The sequence below is a fragment of the Euleptes europaea genome, chromosome 17 (assembly GCF_029931775.1).
Source record: "Euleptes europaea isolate rEulEur1 chromosome 17, rEulEur1.hap1, whole genome shotgun sequence".
Lineage (NCBI taxonomy): Eukaryota > Metazoa > Chordata > Lepidosauria > Squamata > Sphaerodactylidae > Euleptes > Euleptes europaea.
The window spans coordinates 50,807,791-50,832,146 of record NC_079328.1 but is presented as its reverse complement, the minus strand read 5'-3'; the positions used below and the strand labels follow the sequence as shown (position 1 = coordinate 50,832,146).

Below are 24,356 nucleotides of genomic sequence, written 5' to 3'. Positions count from 1 at the left end.
AACTTGACGGGGCGGAGGATGAAAAAGGGTGCCTTTGCAGATGAGGTACAAAACACCCCCGTGGGGTCTGTTTAATGCACAGGAAAGCCAGCTGGCCTGGGCCAGTCCCAGCCTCAGCCCCAGCCCAGGGGGCCGCTCCTCCTCCCCCTCCCCCTCCAACACCAAAGCCAGAGGGCAAAGCAGCCTCAGGAAGAACACACAGTACTCAGGCCAGAGGCCTTCTGGGGGAAAACACCCGGTTCTGCTAGGTGGGGGTTGATACAAGTCCAGCAGGGCCTTGGCCCAGAATGTGCCCGACCACAGAGGTCTCCAGGGGCTTGAAGCCCAGATTGTCCAAGGGGATTCCAAAAGCTGTCAGCTTGGCCTCATATGTCCGCAGCAAGTCATTGTGTGCCTGCAAGAGTGGGAAAAGAGACTGTGAGGCTGCAGTTGAGGGAAGAGTTCAGACACAAAATACAATAGTGTTTGTAGATCTTTTCATCTAATTCTGCTGAGCATGGCTGCAGAATGCAGATCAAAAAATCCACACAATGGAACTATATACAGATGGGGGGGGGCGGTGGAGATTCTTTTTACGAACCTGGGAGAACCAACAGGTTTTCAGACAAACCCAAAAGCTAATTAAAAACAAACAAACTGGAGAAGCAACACTGAGATAACAGTCAGCATCACAACAAGGAGGGCGGGGACCAGAGGGACAGGCTTGGAGCAGAAAATGCACAGGGTGGGCTTCCCACCTTTCCCACCCCACCTCCTTCCCCAGCCACTCTCAGCTTGGAGCAACAAGTGTGCCTGGCAATCCGGCCTCTCTAAGCCTCCCCTGCCCCCATCAGCTGGCTGGCAGTGGCTTGGAGCTGACAGGGCGGTTTACAAGCCCTATGTGCTTTCAGCGTCAACCCTCCCCCTCCATCAGGTGGCTGGCCCCGTCAGCTCCAGGAAGAACAAGAGGGGAGAAAATAGGGCCAGTGGGGCGTGAGGGGGGAGACTTCCTCTCTCCCATAAGTTTTCATGGGTCTGCCTATGTTCATGATGCCTCCACACTTAGAGGACTGTCCAAGTTGGCTTGAGTAATGGTGTCCCATTCCCAAATGTTACCAAACAACAGGTAGAGGGAGAATGAAATGACTTGGACTACCTTCTGGAAGAAATGCTTAGATCAGCAAAGGTGTACTAGGTTTACTAGGTTTGAAAAATGCGCCTAAGGGTGGATTGGAGTCAGGGTGGTAAGTTTCTAAGCAACACCATGACAGCAAGTGAAAATCTGAACTCTCAAAATATTAACCAAAAAAAAAAGGGGGGGAGCCCTTTTTAATCATCCAGATAAGATCAGCTGACACAAAATTTTAGCAAAATTAAAAGCAAGTGCTTCTTCCCACTGTTCAAAGTTAACAAACAGGACTTGCTGACACAAGAGAAAAGGCTCCCTGGCAAAGAACCCAATACCACATGTCCCCACCACTTCTTCCAGTGCCTGGATCTAAAGGGTCCCTTCCCTGCAGCCTCCCCCCCTCCCAAAAAAACCCTCAATGCAGGCTTCTCCCTGAGCCCCTCTCTCACCTTGCACACTCTGGCCAGCTCATACTGCAGGTCCTTGATAGCATTGTTCTTAGAATCCAGGACATCCTGGGAAGGAAGACCGTGGGGGGGGGGGGCGCGTGTTAATACACCAGACATGGGGATTGGATCTCATGGGACTGCCCAAGGAGCCAGTCACTGACTGTGGCTTGAGGAAGGAAGACTGGCCACCTTCTCCGGCCAAGCCCTGCACCTGCCTTTCCACTCTGCAAATTCTGCACCCTGAATATGTTCACAGCCCACCTCCCGATAGGATGCAAATCCTGACCCACCACCCACTGTCAAGCCTCTCTCTGCAGCTCACTTTTTCATTACCTGAAAGCAGAGGTGCTTCAGGATGCCAATTCGCGTGCAAGACACCAAATTCTCTGCACACAGTGTGATCACAGAGAAACAAAATGCACCCAAGGGCGGGAGAGGAAAGCCTCTTGCAGGCTGCCTTGCCCCTCTACTCCCAAGAAGACCAGGCCTCCTTTGGCCAGCAGCATTCCCTCTGTGTGCCTCAGGCTGCCGGACAATCTCCGCCCCTCCCCAGGCAACAGGAGGCAAAATAAGCAGGGTGGAGCTGCCAACAGCGCAACCTCTTGGTGCAGGATGCCACGCTCACATCATGCCAGAAGCTCGCGCTGGATGTTCCTGCTGCACGAGCAGCAGCTGAACGCAGGAATGTGAGTGTGTGTGTGTGTGTGTGAGCAGCTGGTGGAAGGAGGTATCAGGCCACGGGAAGGAATCCAATGTGATGCATCTCCGGTTACTGGCGTCGGGCAGCGCCTGGAATGTGGAAGTTGCTAAGCCCCTTGCCCAGACGGGCCCAGCCTTTCCAGGCATTTTCCTGCAGAGACAGCCCTGGAAAGGAGGCCTGAGGAGCTCTTGGCATCCCCCGGTCCTTGGACCTGAGGGCTGGCAGCACAATGTGGGGGGATACTTTCTCCACCACGCTCTCTGGCCGGACTGCAGAAGGAGCATTTTGAATGTGCAAGTAGAGCCATTCGGTGCCTGGGACATCCCGAGAGGCTGACTGGGCAAAGAAAAGAGAGTGCAAGGAACTTTGGCAATGCTGGGATCCCACTGGGGTGGAACAGGGCAAGATGCAGCTGGGCAGACACAGGCCTCTGAGTCCTGGGTGCAGTTAGAAGGTGGAGAGACCCAGGAGGTCTCAGCCTGGTAAGGCAGGCATTGAGAGGACAGTTTAAGTATCTCTTTCCACATTGACTGGAGGATGAGCAGCCCCGCCCTGGCACACCACACTCGGCCGCCTCATTTCTCACAGCCACACAATGGGAAAGGAGGTCATGCTGGAGAGCTCCAACCACACCTGTCAGGCTGCCCACGGCTGGAAAAAAACCCCTCCGCTTTGCACCACCCAGCTCCAGGCTCTGCTCCCCACCGAATGGCCGGGCAGAAGGGATGCTCCTCTGTGCTGGCTGGGCAATTGCGTCCAGACCCTGCACCATCAGGGACAAGAAGCCAAAGCCTCAGGAGACACCCTCCCCCCCCATGACCAAAACAGCCCCTTCACGCCCCAACTGCTCCCAAGGGGCCTGGGCGGGGCACGTACCTCAAGCTTGCGGGTGACCACAGTGAGGGCGCTGGGGTCCAGGTTGGCGGCTGCCAGCACCTCGTTCAGCTGCACCTCCTTCTTCTCCAGCATGCTGGAGAGGCCCTGCAGCTTCCGCTCCAGCAGCAGGTTCTTGAAGCCCGTCTTTTGCTGCACCTCGTTAATGGCTTTGGTGAACTTCTGGTACAGCTCGTCTCGTTCCGCCTGCACCTGCGGGGAGACACCCAACCAGCCGCGTGGTTCAGGAGAGCACTGTGCCCCGGGGCCCCAAATGCCAGTTGTGCCGATGGTTGACAGGCTTTTGCAGCTTGACCACATCAAACCCTTTGGGCAGGTGACAAAACCAAAGAAAGCCAATTTCTAAAAGTGATCAAACAGGTTCATGCAAGATTCTTCCAATTCCCTCCACCAAAGGCAAAGGGCTCACAAAAGATGCCAAAGGAGGGGGAGTTGCAGAGGGTACCCCTCATGGCCATGGCAGGAGGGAGGCTCCCCAATGCACTATGGGCACCACCTCTCCTGAACGTCTTCTCCAATGGTGTGTGGCAAAAGGACGGAGGCAACGCAGGCCTTGCCCTCTGGGGCTCCATCAGCAAAGAGGCCCCTCCTGCCTGCTGGGTGTTCTGGGGGAGGGGGGGCAGAGGGCAGCTCCACAGCGACCCCTACAGTCTGCTCGCACCCTTTCCTTTCTCTGGAGCCAGGGAGATCCATAGCAGTTCCTCGTCCTCAACTGGAGCCCAGCAAGGGGAGGAAACTGGGGAATGTCGAAACCAATGGAGTAAGACCAGAGTGCTGCTGTCACTGAAAGCGAGAGGCATGCACCAAAGGGCTCTGGGCTGCTGCCCTGTAGCCGTGGCCCCCTGAGAGCCGCTGGGGCGGAACAAGCACCAGCCGGGGGTGTCCTTAGGGCTTCTCACCTGCCTGTATTTGCTTACAGGGTTTTGTTATTGCCTCCTACTTCAAGTGGAATCCACAGAGGGGGATAAAAGCCAGGTGAAAACATTTAAACAGACAACGGAGGAGGCAACCGGCACCCAGCAACAGACCAGCATTCGGGGACAGACCGGTGTGTGTGGTGGGGCAACCTGACCTATTTCTCACGAGGGAGCCCTCATTACGACCTTACCTTAAGGGCGAACTGCTAATGAGCTCCCTGATCACTGTGTAACTGCAGATGAGCCCCATGTGGTCTTACTGAGTCATGTCTGGGAGAAAGTTCCCTGGCTTGCTAGACTCTGATATGCAACGGGGGGGGGGGTGTGTGGCTAGGGAGGGGAGAACAGGGGAGCCCTCCCCTCTCCCAGCAGACACCCTTACTTTCTTTGGGCAACTGCAGCTAGGACCAGCCAGAGGAAGACATGCCATCGTCCAGCCATGCACAAGGCCTGGCTTCCCCGGGAACCCTAGAAGACCTCACTCCACCCCAGCCCACGCCCAGAGTCACTAGCCCAGACACTAGGCACCAACCTTTCTGTGGATCTTTCCTGTAAAAAGCCTGGGACACAGAGCAAAAGTGGGAGAAGGAAGGAAAGGCCATGACTCTTGCCATGAAATGCCTGGGGGTCCAGCACTGCCAGGGGGGTGAGGGGCAGACAGTGCCACTGAGAGCCCACAAAAAAACAGGCCTGGGTCTTTCCCCCGGCCCAGAAGGCAGCCCACCACACCCACCATTTCAGTCCCCACCCCCTCCAGAAAGACACCCGTCAGTCACACAGCCAGAGTCTCCCACGGGCCTCACCGTTCCAAATCTCTGCTCCAGCACTTCGTGTTCCCACTGGAGATCCTTCAGTTCCTTTTGGGCGACTTTCAGGCGGGCCTGCGTGCTCTGAGCGAGGAAGGAAAAAGGTTAACCCTGAAGCGTGGAGGTGTCAAGCCATGTTGGGAGGAAAAAATGGAGGAGAAGAGAATGTTTTAAACGCCATTTTGGCAAAAGGTACTGGATACATGAAGTCAGTAACGAATAACCAAATAAGAGGAGAGGGTGTCCCTCTTTCACACAGTGCCCCCAAATCCAAAAGGACAGGGCAGGACGGTTAATGCCGGTGGCGATGTGGTGTCACCTCTGGCTAAGGCACAGCCAGGCACATGCCTGCCAAGTGCTTTTCCCACCTCACCAGCAGAGGGCCCTACTGAGCAGGGCAGAGTTCACCGCCCGTCCATGCGCCGGGACTCACCACCAGGGAGACCTTGTCCTTCTCGTAGTGGGCCAGCTTCTTCTGCAGCTCGGCCACCTCCTCTCGGGCTCGCTGCAGCGGCTCCGTCAGCCTTTTGTTCTGCAGCAGCACCTCGGCCATCTCCTTCTCCAAGTGGTCTTCCTTCTTCTTCATCTCCTCCATCTGCTCCTGTACTCCCGGGCAGACAGACACACAGAAGACATGCGCCCCTGGTCCAGGAGGCCAGCCCCCCTGGCGCCCACCCCACCTCTTTAGCCACGCAGCAGAACAAGCTCCCTCAAACCCAGCCTGAGACTCCCCAAGGCGAAGGGCATCACCGCTCACCTCCCCCACCCCCGAGGGTAACCAAGACCACACCCTTAAAGCCCAATGGAGCTCACCACACTTGGCGCGAGACAGATGCACAGCACCAGAAAGGACTTGCAAGAAGGCACCTTGGCCCACCGCCCTCCCATTGCAGCAGTCCAGATACAGGGGAAAGGGCACACGGCCTTCCCTTAGGGTCAAGACGGACACATCCGAGGGGGGGGGGCAAATGGAAGGCCTGTCCCAAGGCCCACCATCTACCCAAGAGCAGCCAGCCCATGGACTTGCCTGTAGCAGCGGGCTCTCTTTGGGATGAGTGTGTGTGTGCTCACGCGGGCAAATGCGGGGGCAGGGTGTGCTTTACCTTGAGGGTGTTGATGAGCGCCAGATTGTTGAGGGTAACATCGTTGTAGTAGTTCTTGATGTCGCTGAAGGCTTTCTCGTGGTTCTTCATCAGGGTGTTGATCTGCCCGTTCTTCCTCTCCTCGATCTCGTGGATCTCCGTCTTCCTGCGCAGGTCCAGCTCATCGCGCAGCACCCGCATCTTCTTCTCATACTTGGCCTCGATCTCTGGGGGAGCAGCGCCCAGGCTGGCCTGACTGAGGGCCCAGCTAGCAAAGCCCTTGCTGAGGCCGTGCCTGTCTCTACCAGAGGGCTGCTGCTACGCGCTGTGGGAAAGAGGTGGGACAGGGGTACCTCCTGGCCCCATGGAGAAGGGTGGGCTGGCAGGAAAGCCTCAGACACACGCAGACATACGGCACAGGCAAACGACTGTCTGAAAGAAGGGCGAAGGGCTGGAGGAACAGGGCACTTTTAAAGAGGAAATAGCCAGCATGGTGTAGTGGTTTGGAGCGGTGGACTCTGATCTGGAGAACCAGGTTCGATTCCACACTCCTCCACAAGAGCAACGGCAGCTAATCTGGTGAACTGGGTTGGTTTCCCTGCTCCTACACATGAAGCTGGCTGGGTGACCTTGGGCTAGTCACAGCTCTCTTCGAGCTCTCTCAGCCCCACCTACCTCACAGTGTGTCTATTGTGGGAAGGGGAAGGGGATTGTAAGCGGGTTTGAGTCTCCCTTAAGCGGCAGAGAAAGTTGGCATATAAAAACCAACTCTTTTTCTTCTTCAAATGGTGCTTCTGTGCCTAGCAGAATTCTGCAATTGCATTAATCACTGCTACTGCAACCTTAACTTGCCAAGTATCTTGGAATGGCCTTCAAATTAATCTCTGACATTTCTGAGTAATGCCTTGGTCATTCTTTTGAAGGACTGCAAGGAACACAGAACACAGACTGCCACTGAGGAAGGGCCCTAGCCGGACAGACAATCTATGGCAAACCAGAAGAGCCAATCAATCAAACCACAGCAATTACAGGCACACACACCCCGCCCTAGCATTGGAAAGACATGTTTACAGGGACACTCACTACCAATACCCACACTTCCAAAAAATAAGGGAAGAGGGGCTGAGCCATGGGGGCCTTCGGAGCACCTCACTGAGCCCACCTGGCAAACCCCCTGTCCCGAGACGGGCCCGGAGACGGCCCGCCTGGGACTCCAAGAGCCTACCAGACCCAGGGGTACACAGGAAAAGGGGCGACCCGGGGAGGGAACCAAGGGGAAGCAAGAGACCGAAACCTTACCTACCTCTCTTTTCTTCCCCACAGACGCTGCAGCAGGAGACGGAGCGGCTGGGGAGGAGGACGGGGGCAGAGGGACAGGCGGGGAAGGGAAGGACGGCTGGCCCCCCCGAGAGGGAGGGTGGGGCCGAGGGTCGGGAGCCAACACCCACTTGGCTGGCCGCCACGACGGCCTCGGCAGCCCGGCCGCCTCCCCGACCGCTGGCCTTACAGGCCTCCCCGCGGCCCAGCTGACAGGCGGGCGGGCGCGGCCCGGGCGAGGACGCGGCGGTCCCACGCCGCCCGGCTTCGGCGGTTGTTCCCCCCACCCCCGAGAAGCCGGCGGGGAGGGGGCGCGGGCTGGGCAGTTTGGCCCTGGCAGGGAGGCGGGGCCACAGGCGGGCGGCATACTCCCAGGGGGAGGAGCCCAGGAGTCCTCATTAGGGCTCAAGGGGGCGGGGCCAGGGGGAGGAAAGGGCGGAGCCTGGCCTTTATAAAGGCCATTGGAGCGGAGGCCAGGGAGGAGAGCAGTCAGAAGGCCTTGCTGCAGGTTGTGAGCGGCAAGACTCTGGCTACGTCAGAGGGAGAAGTGGACTCGGACTCTCCCTCTGACTGGTCTGAGGCCGAGGAAGCTCCTTGGGCTCAACCAGTGCGGGCGGCAGAGGAGCGGAAGACCCGGGACCCTGAACCCCCAGCCCCTACACCCCCACACTGACCTTTCACTTGTCTCTCAAAGTCAGAGCGCAGAGCTGTCATGTCCTCTTGTTGTTTCTGCCAGGGAGAAGAGGCTCATCAGCCAACGTGCAAAAGGCCGCCTGCCCAAACACCACCCAGCTTGGCCTGCTTCTAATACAGGGCTGAGGCTCCAGGTGCCATGCACAGTTGCTGACTGAAGCCCAGTTGAACCGGCCCTGCCGTCGACGTACCAGCCGCAGGTTCTTGACCACCATCTCGTTGGCCAGCTCCTGCTCCTTCAGCTCCACCTTCAGGGTGCGCATGTCCTTGCGCATGTCCATCTCCTGGGACCGGTGGTCCTTCTGGGCCAGCTTCATGGCCACTGTGCCCTCCGCCTTCAGCTCCGTCAGGTTGTTCTGGTGCTCGTACAGCAGGTGCTTCACTTTCTGCTTGTAAACCTGAAGGAAGAGGAACAGCCGACCGTCTACGGCCAGACAAGACACCCTCCTCAGGGCAGAAATGGAGAGGGCACTGAACCCGGCCCGCCACCACCACCCAACCTCTCGCCTTGATCTCCACTTGGTGCCGCTCTTCGGCCTCCTCCATCTCCCGGTCCTTGTTGCGCAGCTCCGCCTTCTTCTCGTCGAGCTGCCGCCGGGTGATTTCCCAGAACGTGTGGATCTTGTCCCGCTCCAGCTGGAAGTAGTTGCGCTCCTCCCGCTCGCGGTCCAACTCCTCCCGGAGACGCACAATGTGGTCCTCCAGCTGCAGGACCGAGAGAGCAGTCAGCGGCAGGCAGGGCTGAAAACTGGCCCCTCGCCAAAACCGCCAGGCCTGTTTGATTCAGGGAACCGGAGGACACGCTTTGCCAGGGCCTGGCGCCTGCTGCCCATGAAGCTGCAACAGCTTCATTCAGGAAGTATCAAAAGCCCTCCTCTCCCTTTCCTGACTGCTGACCCAGCCTTACAAGTCCAGGCTGTGGCAGCCTGCAGGTCAGACAACTGTGATGCACTCCGTGTGGGGCTGCACCATAAAACTTCCACTGGTGCCCGGTGAAGCAGCCCTGTGGGCTGATCTTGGGTGGTCCAGCATCCTGCCTCACACAGCAGCCAGCCAGTTCCTCTGGAGGACCACCAACAGGGCAGAGAGGCCGAGGCCTTCCCCTGATGTTGCCTCCTGGCACTGGTATTCAGAGGCTCCCTTTTTGTCACCATGGTTAGTAGCCACTGATAGACCTCTCCTCCACGAATCTGTCTTATCCCCTTTTAAAGCGGTCTGTGCCTGTGGCCACCACTACATCCTTGACAGAGAATTCCATGTTTTAATCACTCGTTGTGTAAAGAAGTATTTCTTTTTTACAACAATGGTACAGTACAGGGGTACTGATGTGTACCTGGACATCACTCAAGGTGCTATTCAACTAAAGCATTTAAGAGAATGCTCCAGAGGTTATTTTGGAAGAAACACAAAACCTTTTTGTGATGCTTTGGAATAATCATGATCCAAACTGTACTTTCAGCTACATTACGAGCAGAGCCTAGCTCATTTTTTTATGGCACGTAGCAGGGCAGAGAGGGGGCAGGGCCTAACCTCTGCAGACAAGGGCTTCTTCTGATGCTGCCTTCTTCTGGCTCAGAGCCAGAGCACCCAAGCTGGGGTATCAGCAGCACCTGAGGATAAGGAGGCATGCCCAAAAGCCAGCTGTGGAGGCAGCAAGGACCAGACTGCCCCTGTCCTCCTCCGTGCCCTTGGCTAGATGGACCACCTGCCATCGGTATGGGCCCAGGCACTCTACCCATCCGCACCCCATGATGAAACGTCAGAATGAGTCCCACAGCCCCAGAAGGGGGAAATTCCAAGGGATGAGGGTCCTCTTGATTGATCTTCCTAAATAATTCTGGCCGCTTCCCTCCTGTGTTAGCAGCAGCCAGGGACCAACCACCAGTGCGACATTCCAGAGCGTTTTTACAACTTCCTTTAGGAGTTCCCCAAAGTGACCCCCCAACACACACTCACCTGCTCTTTGCTCATGCCATCCGGGGGGAGGGTGTCGACCACCGGCGAGGTCTTCGCCCCTTTCCCCTTCTTGCCCCCGGCCTTCTTTTCTCCCGCTTTCTTTTTCGGTGCCTGGGGAGAGAGAAGAGCGCCGTCAAGGTCAAATCTGATGGGGGCCCAAGACCACCATGGAAAGAAATGCTGCCAAGGCGATGAATAGGGGGCCATGGGGAGAAGGCCCTGGGCAGCGAGGGCCTCCTGCATGGCGCACGGCCGTGTTAGGGCAGGCTCACATGAACACATGAAGCTGACTTCTACTGCATCAGACCTTTGGTCCATCAAAGTCACTATTGTCTAAGACCGGCAGCAGCTCTCCAGGGTCTCAGGCAGGGGTCTTCTGCACCACCTATTGCCTGGTCCTTTTAACTGGAGATGCCACTGGGGATTGAACCTGGCACCTTCTGCATGCCAAGTAGGTGCTCTAGAAACTGAGCTATGGCCCTTCCCCAGGGCTCTTGGGCAGAGGTCTTTCACACCACCTACCTGCCCAGTCTCTCTAACTGGAGATGCCACTGGGGATTGAACTTGGGACCTTCTGCATGCCGTGCAGGTGCTCTGCCACTGAGCCACGGCCCCTCCCTTAAATCTGGAGAGGACCAGCCTCTAGGCGATGCCCCTATGATGGGAGGGGGGGAGGCCTGGAGGTTTTTAAGCAGAGGCTAGATGGCCACCTGTCAGCGATGCTGATCCTATGACCTTGGGCAGATCACGAGAGGGAGGGAGGGCCCCTTGGCCATCTCCTGGGCATGGAGTGGGGGTCACTGGGGGTGTGGGGGAGGGGAGGTCGTTGTGAATTCCCTGCATTGTGCAGGGGGCTGGACTAGAGGACCCTGGTGGTGCCTTCCAGTGGGCGGGGGGGGGGGAGGGGGGTGCTGGGGCCCTTCGGCCACCCGCTTCTCCTGCACGTTTGAACCGAACCGGGGCCTGAGTCAGAGGCGGCACAAAAAAGCAGCACGAGAGTGGGGCCGCTGAGCGTGTGCAGAGTGCCCTTTCCTGCTCTCCCCCCCGCCCCCCGCTCCGGGGCCTCACCATCTCGCCGCCGCCGCCGCCCTCGGCGCCTCCGCGTCTCCCGGCAACCGCCGCCCGGGCCTCGCGAGAGCTCCTCGGGTCCCGGCCCCGCCCCTGGCGACGAGGCCCCGCCCCAGCAGCCAGGAAGGGCGGGGCAGGCGGGCGAGGCGGCGCAGGCCCCGCCCCCTTCGGCGCTGGGGGGCGTGGCGGGGCGGGGCGCCGCCGGGGTCGGCCCAGCCGCCCCCCCCGTGCCCCCGGCCGCGCGGCTCGGCCAATGAAGCGGCCGGGACGGCAGCGTCGCACGCGGCGCTCTTTCAGCCGTCCGCACAACAGCCCCGCAGGGTAGGCCAGCCGTCAGGGCCCCCTGTGGCAGCTGCGAGCAGGCGGGGGGGCCTCGCAGAGAGTCGCCAGCGGAGGCGAGCGGGGGACCCGGGCCGCGGCTCCTTCGCTCAGCCCGGGCCGTCCGAAGACCCCTTCGGCCCCGCTGGCTCGGGCGGGCCGTGACCCTCTGCACGCGCTCAGAGGCACGCAGCCCGCCTTCCTTCCCCTGGCGGCCGGCGGAGGGCCGGCGCGCGGCTTCCCCGCCCTGCGCGTGCGGGTGGGTGGGCTGCCCCTGGCGCTGGAGGTTCCGCGGACTCCTCCGGGCCGGGCGAGGCCCGCCTGCGCAGGAGGCCGGCCGGCCGGCCCCGGCCCCGCCCCCCGTGCGGCGGGGGGAGCCGGGCCCGGGGGCTGCTCCGCCGCGCCCGTGTGCGCTCGGACGCCTGCTGCAGTGGACACGGCGGCGCGCGCGCGGCGGCGGCAGGAGGCGGCGGGGGGGGACCGGCGGGGGGACCGGCAGCGGCTGCATCCCGCGCGGATGGCGGCTCCGGGAGGGGCGGCGGCGGCGACGGGTAAGGACCCCGGGGGGGGGGGGAGCGGCCGGGCTCCGCGCTCCGATCCCGGGACGGCGGCTGGTCGGAGCCCGTTGACCTGTTTTTTTTTGGGTTCCTGCAGCCGCGCGGCTTCTGGACCTGTAGCTGGGGGAGGGGAAGGCCTCGGCCTCACCGCGACCACCGTCCGGGCCCCATGCAGTTGGGGTGGGTGGGTGGGTGGTCTGCTATGGAAGACAGCCCGGCCCCGGATCACACGCCACGAGAGGGAGCAGAGGGGCGGGCGAAGCCCCCCTCCAGGGCAAAAGGACCCCCCCCCTCTCGTGGTTGCCCCCTTTTGGTCTGCAGACAGCACAGTCGGGTGTGGCTGAGCCCCCCGGGTGGGCGCAAAAGGAGGGGCCGGGCAGTCCAGCCCCCCCCCCACCATCCGGCAAGGCAGGCAGCCGGGGGGTGTGTGCGGGGGGGGGAGGATGGCTGGCGCAGCAGCCAGGGGTGACTGCAATGCTCCCCAACCCACTGAAGACACCTGTGTGCAAAGCGCATTGGGCGGCTTGGTGTGCATGGCCCTTTTGCAAGAGGGGCTGGGGAAGGAAGGAAGGGGCTTCAGGGAGGGCGTAGATCTGGCAGCACCATTTGTGAGGGTGGTTTGCACGTGGGTAGAGAGCCCTTGTGGCTGTTTGGCACCTAACTGGGAGGGGAGGGCTGCTTGCACATGGCGCTGCATTAGCCACCCAGCCCGGCTCCCCTGGAGAATGCCACCCGCCCCACCATCAACACGAACGCGCACGAAGCTGCCTTATGCAGGATCAGACCCTCCTCGGTCCGCCCATCAAAGTCGGTCTTGTCTGCTCAGACTTACAGTGGCTCACGGGGGTCTCAGGCTGGGGTCTTTCGTGTCAGCTATTGCCTGCATGGTGTCGTGGTTAAGAGTGGCGGACTCTAATCTCGAGGACCGGGTTGGTTTCCCCACACTTCCACATGAAGCCTGCTGGGTGACCATGGGCTAGTCACAGTTCTCTCAGAACCCTCTCAGCCCCAGCTACCTCACTGGGTGCCAGTTGCGGTGAGAGGAAGGGAAGGCGATTGTAAGTTGGTTTGAATCTCCTTAAAACGTAGAGAAAATCGGGGTATAAAAACCAACTCCTCCTCTTCTTCTGGTCCTTTTTCACTGGAGATGCTGGGGTTTGAACCTGGGACCTTCTGCATGCCAGGCTCCACTGAGCCACGGCCCCTTCCCAACATGTGGAAGCAAGCAGGAAGCCCAGGGCTGGCACAGCTGGAGCACTCAGTGTGGGCAGAAGCCCACATCTGGGACCCGGGAGAGGCCCGCGGCTCAGGTGGCAGCCTGAATGCTGCCTCCCAAGTCTACGCCGTGGCCAGACCATGGATGGTTTTCTGCCCCAGATGCCCGCTGTTCTTCTGCCCTGTGCCAAAGGTCTCCTCTGCCCAAGGGGAAATGGCCATCAGGGCAAAGGGCTCTGCTAGGCTTAGGGGCTCCGGCCCAAGTTGTTACCTGCTGAGCCAGATCCAGATGTCCAGCTGGCAACCTCTCTTGTGGCCTGCTGGATTCTAGATTAGCCCCCTCCCGGGCACACTGGCAGGACCTGCCACTTTGGAGGCATTTGGATGAACGTGTCCACAGGGCTGGGACTGGGTCACTCCACACCACACCTAGGGGGAATGCTGATGTGCACCTCAATCCAGGGCTTGGCATGGACCAGGGACCAACTGGCCTCAGCTCCAGATCTTGTTTCCAGCAGCTGGGCACAGCCTCATAACCCAAGAGCATCACTCAGAACAGCGGCAGTTTTCTCCTCTCTCCAGTGAAAAACCACAAGCATGCCGGCTCCAGCCCTGTGGAGCTCTTGCTTTGGAAAGGGAATGTCGGCCTTCACCAGTACCCGGGCTTTGCCTTGCACCGGACCTCCTGTGCCTTCCCCCATGGCAAGCGCCACCAGATGCGCCTTACCTAGACTGTGAGTCAGCAAACGTCGGAAGAGCCCCCATTCCTCGCAGCCCCATCATTCAGTGGCCAGCTGTGGGGTGGACAAGGGCAGCCCTGGAGAGCAGAGCCTGCAGTAAGGGGAGAGGAGAAGCAGCTCTCTGTTCAGAACTGGGGGGGGGGCTGTCTCCCTGTGGGGGGGAAGTCAGGCTGCAAGGCGTGGGTGGCAGGAGATGATGCGGAAGACCTTTCTCTGCTGGAGACCCTGGAGAGGGGCTGACTGACAGGTGGGAGAGTCTGGCTCTGGGAAAGGCAGCTTCATGCGCTCATCTGAATTCCCAGAAAATCTCTTCTCCCTCTCGGGGCTCGCGTCATCCAGGCCTTTTCGCCTGCAGTTGTTTGCAGTTGGAAGGCTGGACTAAAACCAGAGCCCTGAGCCAGAGACCGGAGGTCAAACCCCTGTTTGGCCATGAAACTCAGCCAGTGACCTGGGCCCAGCCCCTTTTTCTCACAGGAGAAAACAGAAACAAAGAAACCGATGGATACTACTCCCTTGAGCTCCTTGCAGAAAAGGGTGGGATGAAAGGGGAGTCAGAGAGGATTGGGGTCTGGCAAGCTCAGCATTGCCTCCTTATTCCCCATCGTGACCCAGCTTTAAAAAGCCCTGGAAAGTCTGAACCCAAATCCTGAGATTTTGCCAAAAGCATGTAGAACTTTACCTGGCTTCATTGGAGCGCTCCATTGCAGACCCAAGAGCCTTGGCTCCAGCCGAGCTCCCCTAACTTCTCTGACCATCAGACCCTCACATGAGCAGCTCTGAACACTGCAAACAGGTGTGGATGGAGTAGCTTCGTGCCGGCCCAGCCCTGGATTCATGGCCCAAGGGTGAGCTTATTTACCAGCGGAGTCAGGAATGTTTCCTGTCCGCCTCAGGAATCCCTTCAGCCAGTCCTGTTGCCTACTTGCTTTTCCTTTAAAGGGCTATCAACAGTTTGGGGGTGTGGATTAGCAAAACCATATAGAGATGGGAAGGGTTAACCCCCGCCCCTGAAACCTCAATCTGAAGGGGGCCCATGCGGCTGCAATGACCCTGCACATAGGGGGCTTTCCACCCCACCCACCGCACCTCCCTAAGAACTGTTATCTAAGTAGCTTAAATCCGGTTAAACAAATGTATATTGTGGTGGTGGAGGGGGGAGAGAAATAAATGCAAAAACACAGCGCGAGCTGGGAGTGCAACCTCAGAGGGAGACGTTTGCATCATTCATGATAGTTCTCAGGCAAGTTACTGCCCTATTAGCAAGTGAGCCACTTAGAGAGCAACCCCCCCACAGTAAACTGTGCTCTCTGCTTCTAAGCAAAAATCACTTAAGCTGTTGCTCATCAGGAGAAGCCCCCCCCCCCCGGCAAAGCCCTCCCCAGAGTCAATTGTCCAGTAGAGACATCACCTTTAAGAGGAACACGTTTATTGTAGCATGAACTTTGGTGGGCTCCAGCCCTGGAAAAGCTTCCGCCACACTCCACAGGTTTGGTGGTGCTGGACTTTCCCTTTTTCTTTGCTGCCCCCTCTGAAGCCTGTCTTTTGTGTTTCCAGCTGGAGCCAAGGCTTAGGGATGAGTCCCAAGTGGAGTGGGGGCTTTAGGGCGGAGGAGAGTCCCTTCCCCACGTTTCTGTGCCTTGCAGCAAATCCCCCCAGAGGTGGTGCTGAAGGGGAGGCTCTGAGGCAGGCCGCAGGCCCAGCACGTCTCTGTCTAGAAATACCCTCCCCCCGAAAGATGTTCCCCATCAAAGCTGTTGGAAAGGTGGACTCCAGCAACCAACTGAGGAAGGGAGCTTTGGCTCTCAAAAGCTCATATTCCCCCTCTCCCCCGCAATCTTGTCAGTCGGCACTACTGGACTCGAATCCAGCTCTTCTACTGCAGACAAATCCAGCAACCAACAGCAGCAAGAAGAGGCGATTTCGATTGAGCCGGGAGCCCTTCGACCTCTCAGTGGCTGGATGGAATCCAGGCTGGGCTGGGAGAAACCCAGGCTTCTTTTAGTCTGCAGTTGGAAACCGGCTGCTGGTGATGGATCTTCTTGGCTGGGCCGGCCCTAGGTCTGTGTGGAGGCTGGTTTTGCCTCACTGGCTGCTGCCCCACAAGAATTCCTCCTCAGCCTTACTTAGGTGAGTAAGGAAAGAGATTTGGAGGCCAGCTCCTCTGAAGCAAATGGACCTTGCCAAGACTGCTTTCTCTTCGCTGCTGCCCAGAGGAGTGAAGGGCAGCTCACAGCCTGGGAGCCAAGTCTTGCTGACCTCTTTCTTGCTGGGGAAACGGGAAGGACACCCCGCAGCCGAGCCTCGGAGGCCGTGCCTGGCTCAGGAGGGGAGACGTTGCCCTCGTATGGAGCGGGGCCCAAGAGATGCCGCTTTCTGCAGCCTACCCATTGGGACAGTGAGTCCCTGCACACGTTGCGGCAAAGAAGCTGCCCTCTTTTCCTGGAGGCTGAAGGCTGCCTTTCCCCTTTGCTATGAGAGGAACATGTCACCCCTTGCCAGGAAACAAAAGGACCCTTGACTCTCTAGATCCAGCGTGCAGAGATGCCCCTGGCAGAAGTCGGACGACCGCGCAGCTAGCCATCCATACAGCCCTGGCCTGCTGCATCCTGGCCAGAGAGGAAGAGTTTTTGCTCCTGGGCTTGCTGAGTGTCTGGGCAGGGCCCCCAAAGCTTCTTTTCAGTACCAGGATTCACCCAAGGAACATCTTGCTTGTTAAATAGTTTTTAATGGTTCCTCATCCTATTGGAGAGGAGTGACGAGTGCCAGCGTGGTGTGGTGATTATGAGCGGTGGTTTGGAGCGGTGGAGTGTGATCTGGAGAACCAGGTTTAATTCCCCACTCCTCCACCTGAGCGGCGGAGGCTAATCTGGCAAACTGGATTTGTTTCCCCCACTCCTACAGACATGAAGCCAGCTGGGTGACCTTGCCCTAGTCACACTCTCTCAGCCTCACCTACCTCACAGAGTGTCTGTTGTGGGGAGGGGAAGGGAAGGTGATTGTAAGCCGGTTTGATTCTCCTTAAAAGATAAAGTCAGCATATAAAAACCAACTCTTCTTCTAGGTGGGTGTCACTGTGGCTTTGCTCACAGTGGGGCTTATTTAAATCTCAGCCCTGAATTGTGGGCTGCAAAACTGTTGTACCCTGCCCCCCCCCCCCAAAGTGTCTTCTAAACAGGGGGAAACTGCCATGCCAGGGAGGAGGGTTCCAGGCTCACCTTTTCGACGTGGTGGAAAAGGCATTGGCCACCTCACTGAGAACGAGCTCCTTGAGCCTCCCTCTTGGTGGGCAAAAGGAGCTGCCTGTCCCACTCTTGTTCAGCTGGCCCTGCCTGGCAGGGAAACCTGAGCCGCTGCTGGCGTGACTACCAGCGAGGGGGTCCCACACGGGTGGTCCTCGGGCCTGCTGAGCCACATCCAGGTCAGGGCCAGGCCTGGAGGCCGGCCATCGCCTCCCCCCTCCAGACAGACCGGCCTTTGTTTGCCTGGCCTGGGTGCTCTGGAACAGCCTCGGCCTTTGTCTTGGTAGCTGCAAAGGCTTCCCAGCAACGGGCTCCTGCGGAAGGGCTCTGCACTCTCGTCCCGGGGGTGGCCTGGGAGGGAACGCCAGCCTGCTGTGGTCCTCTCCTGGCAGAGCAGCCTGCTCCCCTTGGTCCCATGGGCTCTCTTGGGCCTGGCTGTGGCAAGGGGCTAGGCAAGTAGGTGATGTGAAAGACCCCTGCCTGAGACCCTGGAGAGCCGCTGCCAGCCTGGGTAGACAAGACTGACTCTGATGGACCGAGGGTCTGATTCAGTAGAAGGCAGCTTCATGTGTTCTTCTAGGGAAGGGGCCATGGCTCAGTGGTAGAGCCTCTGCTTGGCATGCAAAAGGTCCCAAGTTCAATCCCCAGCATCTCCAGTTAATGGGACTAGGCAAGTAGGTGATGTGAAAGACCTCTGCGTGAGGTCCTGGAGAGCTGCTGCCGGTCTGAGTAGACAATACTGGCCTTGATGGACTAAGGGTCTGATTCAGTACAAGGCAGATAGGAAGGGGCCGTGGGTCAGTGGTAGAGCCTCTGCTTGGCATGCAGAAGGTCCCAGGCTCAATCCCCGGCATCTCCAGTTAAAGGGACTAGGCAAGTAGGTGATGTGAAAGACCTCAGCCTGAGACCCTGGAGAGCTGCTGCCGGTCTGAGCAGACAATACTGACTTTGATGGACCAAGAGTCTGATTTGGTATAAGGCAGCTTCATGTGTGTGTTCATGTGAGGGCACTGCCCCCCTCCGACTCAGTTTCCATGAGAAGCACAAAGCCCCACAGGGAGATGCTGCCGCCTCCCCAAGGAGAAAAGTTCTTAGCTGGGTGAGAAGGGAGGGCCCTTTTTAGAGGGCCCGCCAGACTGAGGCAGGGCCGGCAGGGAGGGCTCACTCTCCAGGGTCCCTTCGTGAGAACTCTGCTCGCAAGCTGAGAGCAGCACAGAAGCCCAGAGTGGCTGGTTTTAGCCCCGGCAGTCCAGGCACGAGAAGCCCTCCAGGCTGCCCGAGAAGAAAGGGGCTCCGTGGACACCAGTGCAAGGGTTGCCTTGGCCGCCTACAAGTGCCAAGTGACACCTCACCAGGGAACTGAGCCCGCTGCAGCCGGCTGCCCAGCGTGAATGCCCGCAAGACCCCAGAGGGGTGGTGGAGGTCGGGGTCGTCCCGCCTGCGCCCTCCCCTTGCCACACCAAGCCGGTCTTCTTAAATGCCTTCAGTGCTTTTTGTGCTTTCAGTGCTGACTCAAGCTGCCCAAACACCAGAGCAAGCGACCCCCCTCATCGCCCCGGTGCATGGAGTGGTGGAAGAGCCCCACAGCCCCCCTGCGGAAGAGGAAGGAGGGATCCCCATCCCCACTTCGGGGCTGCTGCAGGTGGCAGAGCGCAGGCGTGAGTAGGAGGGCAGGGAAAGAGCCGGCGGTTGCCCTGGCGCACACCTGAGTTCCTCTGGGGCCCCTCTCCCGGCCCAGCTGGCCCGCTTCCCGTGGCTCCTCTGACAGGCCCTCGGCCCCTCCTGTCTCCTCAGAGCCCCTGAGCAGCGTCTCCTCCCTCGAGGTGCACTTTGACCTGCTGGACCTCACGGAGCTGACGGACATGTCTGACCAGGAGCTGGCAGAAGTCTTCGCCGACTCAGATGAGGAGAACGTGGCCAGTGAGGCCCCCGCCGGTAAGCGCACTCACCCCCTTCTGTTGCAGCTTTTAGTCATTAAATTTCTATACATTTGCATACAAACTAATACTTTGTTTTTACCCAATTTGTGCCCATGTGCTTAACAGCACCACGAATACGAATCCTTCCCTCTAGTGAGGAAGAGAAAGGAGGTGCTCCCGCCAGAGACCGCCTGCCCCCCTGCAGCTGAGGTTGTGTGTGTCCTCTGGGCTGTCAAGTCGCTTCCCACTGGGACCCTCTGAATCGGTGGCCTCCAAAGCATCCTGTCATTAGCAGCCTTGCTCAGGTCTTGCAAACTGAGAGCCGCAGCTTCCCTTATGCCAGGAATTTAAAATAATAATTCTTTTGAAAAAGAAAATCTGCCAGTCATTCGGGGTGCCTTTGAAACTGACAACAAGCTTTCCAACCGCGATGGGTCAGAGGGCAGCCCTGTCTCCAGAGCAGGGGGGGGGGGCTCGCACCGCGCACACTTTCGAGGCACAGAGGTCTGGCTGAGTCAACGGAGCTGGCCCCAGGGTCTTTGCCCTCCCATAGCTTCTCATTCGAATGGGGCTGCTGCTTATGCTCATGTGAGGCCCCCCGGGGCGAGGGCGCTTTTGCTTCTGCCAGCCTCATGTTTAAAGCCGTCCAGCGGTTCTGCAAAGCAAGGGGTCAGCCCCCTCACTGTGGGCTCAGCTCTGGCATAGCACCCATCGGCCAGGATTGCGCCACCTGAGAATCTGCCCCAGGAGCTTTTCTGCACCTCAAGTTAAACTTGCAGGAGTGAGATAATTTAGAAGACCTCAGGAGCCGGAAAGGCTGCTCCTCTTGCCTCCTCCGTCTCTTGGAAACTGCCCTGACAGCTCCAAGGGTCTCTTTTCCTGGAGACTCACAATATTCTTTCGGAAGTAGCGGACAGACCTGTGGGCTGGCTGTGAGAGGCTGGGATGAAATGTATGCAGCCCTTCAGAGGGACTGTATTGATTTTGCTATAAGTCTGATGTGTTCTTAGTCTCCACACATCTTAAATACGCAAGTGGCTCTGGTGGGGTAGAAAGCAAAGCAGCACAATGTGCCCAGAGCCAGCCTCTGTTTCACTGCAACACCCCTCCTTCCCCAAGCGGCTTTATGCATTCAAATGCTCTGCATTTTTCATTGTTGCACGTCTGATTCCCAAAATTAGAAATGTAAAGGCCGACAATCGGTGCACACAAGCATGGCTAAGAGATAGGGTTGCCTGGTCCCTCTTCGCCACCGGTGGGAGGTTTTTGGGGCGGGGAGGGACTTCAATGCCATAGAGTCCAATTGACAAAGCGGCCATTTTCTCCAGGGGAACTGATCCCTGTTGGCTGGAGATCAGTTGTAATAGCAGATCGCCAGCTAGTACCTGGAGATTGGCAACCCTAGAGGGAGGTAGGGTTGCCAGCTCCAGGATGGGAAACGCCTCAAGCTCTGCCCCCAGGTTGGACCCTGGGGAGGGGAGGGGCAGCAGTGGGGTACTGTGCCGTAGAGTCCACCCTCCAGAGCAGCCATTTCCTCCAGGGGAACTGATCTCTGAGGTCTGTAGATCAGGTGTAAGTCCAGGAGATTCCCCAGGTAGGGTTGCCAGGTCCCTGGGCGGAGCTTGAGGAGGGAGGGGTTTGGGGAGGGACTTCAGTGCCATAGAGTCCAATGGCCAAAGCGACCATTTTCTCCAGAGGAATTGAGCAGGAGATCTCCAGCCACCACCTGGAGATTAGCAACCCTACTAAGAGACCTGGATGCCATGTAAGGTCCAGTGCAGAAGGTTGTGTTTATTGTGGGGGGGGGGGAAGAATATCAGGCAGCTGATGACCCCAGCCCCCCCTGCCACAACCTTGCAGTGCTGGCTCAGCACTCTAGGCAGAACTGACACATGCACATGCCCCAAAGGCCCCTGAGCAGCAGGGGGCAGAGGGTGGCGACACAGTGGAATCCACTCAGCCAAGCAGGAGGTGGGTGGGTGGGGAGGGGGTGCGCCTGTGCACGTGGCTCAGGAGACACCATCAGCTGTGCCATAAATCTCAGGAAAACCAATAGGCTTTGGCAGGCCTAATTGCAGAAAGGGAGATGCCCGGGCCAGGAGACCCTTGGAAATGTTGCGGCATCCCTGGGGTTTGCAGCTCCTCTGACTTGTGATGAAGCCCCCGCCTTGGTTAGCTCCTGGAGGAAGATGCTGACGCCTCCTCTCCAGGGAGGGCTGAGGCAGAGGAGCCTCCCCAGTGGCTCTGCCCCCCACAAGCAATGGCGTGAGGAGCGTGTGGGGAATGGATTTGCTGTCTCCTTCTAAAGGGCGGCTGCGGGGGGGCGGGGAGGGTTAGAAGTGGGAGCGGCAGCAGCTGCATCCCAAAGACCAGATGGAATGAAAATGCAACTCAGCCTCCTTGGTGGGAAAGCGTGAGCGGAATTGATGAGCAGGAGTCTCTGCACACTTTGCAGCCTGTGGGGGAAATCCAGGCTGCGGCTGGCCCGGCTGGGGGCACACTTGTGTGTGTGTGAACACAAGCTGCATTAGAGAACAGTGGCTCAGTGGCAGATCCTCTGCTTGGCATGCAGAAGGTCCTGGGTTCAGTCTCTGGCATCTCTAGCTGAAAGGACCAGGCAGGAGGGGATGAGAAAGGCCTCAGCCTGAGACCCTGGAGAGCTGCTGCCAGACCGAGTAGGCAAGACTGACTTCGATGGACAAAGGGCCTGAGTCAGTATAAGGTAGCTTCATGCATCTTCCTGTGTGTCTGTTCAAAGAGGGGAGCAGAGCCAGGCATTGCCAAGACCACTCCCAGGTCCCCGCCTACTATGTTTGTGTGGCTCAGAGTCCTCCCATCGCCAGGATGTTCCCACAGGCAAGTGGGGGGGATATTAAAAGGAGGCCTTGCACCATGTTGGACCCGCACACACACACAAGCTCTGATCCAGTGAGGTGGACACCCTGTCTGTGCAGATGTACACATGAAGCTGCTTTCTGCTGAGTCAGACCTTGGACCTCTCCGTCCCTGTACTGGCTACTCAGAGGGTCAGGGACGAAGAACCGTCTTTCCCGACCCCTGGCAACTGAGATTCTTCATCTGGAGATTACACATGAACACATGAAGCTGCCTTATACTGAATCAGACCCCAGGTCCATCAAGGTCAGTATTGTCTACTCAGGCTCTCCAGGGTCTCACATAGAGGTCTTTCACATCACCTACTTGCCTGGTCCCATTAACTGGAGATGCCGGGGATTGAACCTGGGGCCTTCTGCATGCCAAGCAGAGGCTCTACCACTGAGCCACAGCCCCTCCCAGCCAGACCAGGAACCCTGTGATGCCAAAGGAACCCGAGGGCAAAGGATCTGCATTGAGGCCTACCTGCAGATTGCCCGGAGGATGGATTCCAAAAGGTGGCTGGAGGCTCAAAAATGTTGGGGACCCCTGGCCTAGCTATATAGTTCAGTACAGTCTGTTCCACCTGGCAGCAGCTCTCCAGGGTCCCAGGCAGTCCAAGGTCTTTCCCAGCACCCACGGCCAATATGAGGTTCTTTAACTGGAGATGCTGCTAGGGGTTGAACCAGGGCCCTTCTGCATGCCAAGCTGGGCTCTTCAACTCGGTCAGGCCCCGCATGCCCTACAGATGTGCCTGGAGGTGTGTCTCAGATGTCCTTGCTAAGTTCTTTGTTTCTCTCTTTGCAGCTCTCCATCCGTCTGCCCATCCTGTCCCTCGGGCTGGCTACCTGCGCTCCCCCTCCTGGACGAGGTCAAAAGCAGACCAGCGACGGGAAAAGAAGCACCTCAGCGACTCAGAGCTCCTGGCCAGCCAAGAAGAGCCGTTCCAGACTACGGAGAAACCGAAGGAAGAATAAGAGGAGGCCGGAAGCTCGATCCTGGTGCCCTTGTTCACTCTTGCACTAGCCACAAATGCCAGTTATTTGTGACCCTCAGAGACATTCATTCTCCTCCTCCCGCCCCAGCCTCCAAGACATTTGGAAAAACTAGACATTCCCCTTTGTCCCTGGCTCTGAGCTCGGTTTTCCCCGCAGTCAGCCTCCTGTTCAGTGTTCACCACAAGGGGCAGACGTGTGTGGGGTGCAGAAGCCGCAGGGAAGCAGAGAAGTGATGGCCCCGCTCTGGAGCAGTCCCAGGAGGAGGGGAACGACAGAGGGGCAGTCCCCTTCCGCCGTGTGCCTTGACGGCTGGGGCGAGCGGAACACGACTCTCAGCCAGACCAGGAACCCTGTGATGCCAAAGGAACCCAAGGGCGAAGCCTGCATTGCCACTTGCTGGATCTGCAGTGAGGCCTACCTGCAGAGCGCCCAGAGGATGGAGCCAGCCCTTCAAAGCACAGTCTCTTCCCAGTGGCCTTAACTCCTGTCTGCTGCGCCAGAGCTCTGGTCCAGGCACATGGTGCCAACAGGGCTGGCATTCTGGGATTTTCACAGCTCACTCACCCCCAGTGTTGTGCATTCCTCAGCACTCCATCACGCAGAATGGGGCTATTGGAATGGCTCCTGGTGGGATGATCATGGGTCGAGAGAGAATCGGGCCGGGCAAGGCAGTGCTGCGGGCTCAGCCCATGGGCAGGTACTTCCTCAGCGTCCCTGCTTGCCAAAGGGGTTTAGCAGAAAGAAGCACGCAGGCTTCTTGACGATGCAGCAGCTTGTATTGTAGGCTCAGCGATGGTGCGTGAAACTGGTGCCCAGCCGAGCAGGCTTTCAGCAACCTTGTTTGAGGGCTTCTCTGGTGTTGGGGAGCTAAAGGAGAGCCGCTCAAAGCACCTGGTGGTCTTCTGCACAAGCACCTGCCACGGCTTTCACCTAGGAGCGAGCAGACTCCTTCAGCTAGGTCTGGACCTCTGGGCAGCTCTTCACGTTGTTTTGCAGTCCTTCCTGAATTTGCCAACAACAAGCCTGTAGCTCACTAATCTCTCCCAGGGACGGGGATCCGGGACAGCGCTGTGACCCAGTCAGTTGCAGAGGTTGGGCTGCAGCCAGAAGCATAGCCTGGCCCTCTAACCACTGACCTGCACTGTCTCTCCAGTCCTTGTGGCCCTTCCCCCTGCCAAGGTGTAACTGTGCTCCGAGGGGGGGGCACATCCTCCTCTAGAGAAACAGCTCTGCAACCTGCTGCACTTGTTTATTCATGACGAACTTTCCTTGCTGAGCTGACCAGAGGATTTGGGCTCTGACGTTTGCATTCTTGGCTGAGGCAATGGGCACCTTGGTGGCATCCAACTGCCAGCATCTCAGGGGCAGAGGAACTCTCCTCGGCCCAGAAGGATAGCAGGTGCTTAGCCTGTTCCGTCTCCCTCGAGTATTTAAATAACTATGGCCCCGAGTTTTCTGTGCTTCCGAGCCCCAGAGAAGGGCAGCTTCCAAGCCCCATTGTGGGGC

General features: G+C 58.4%; 2 protein-coding genes across 2 annotated transcripts; one reads left to right on the top strand and one right to left on the bottom strand.

The window, feature by feature from the left end:
- Positions 1-229: 229 nt before the first annotated feature.
- GAS8 (growth arrest specific 8) lies at positions 230-10,165 on the bottom strand. Its single transcript, XM_056862410.1, has 10 exons — positions 9,923-10,165; positions 8,474-8,671; positions 8,158-8,364; positions 7,948-8,002; positions 5,978-6,183; positions 5,308-5,475; positions 4,872-4,958; positions 3,134-3,343; positions 1,558-1,623; positions 230-394 (listed from the first exon to the last, which is right to left on the bottom strand). The coding sequence occupies exons 1-10, from the start codon at positions 10,163-10,165 to the stop codon at positions 245-247; spliced, it is 1,590 nt and encodes a 529-aa protein (XP_056718388.1). The 3' UTR covers positions 230-244.
- Positions 10,164-22,829, top strand: DBNDD1 (dysbindin domain containing 1). Its single transcript, XM_056862409.1, has 5 exons — positions 10,164-10,168; positions 11,250-11,311; positions 18,565-18,717; positions 18,854-18,994; positions 22,660-22,829. Exons 1-5 carry the CDS (start codon positions 10,164-10,166, stop codon positions 22,827-22,829), a joined length of 531 nt encoding a protein of 176 aa, XP_056718387.1.
- The last annotated feature ends 1,527 nt before the right edge of the window (positions 22,830-24,356 follow it).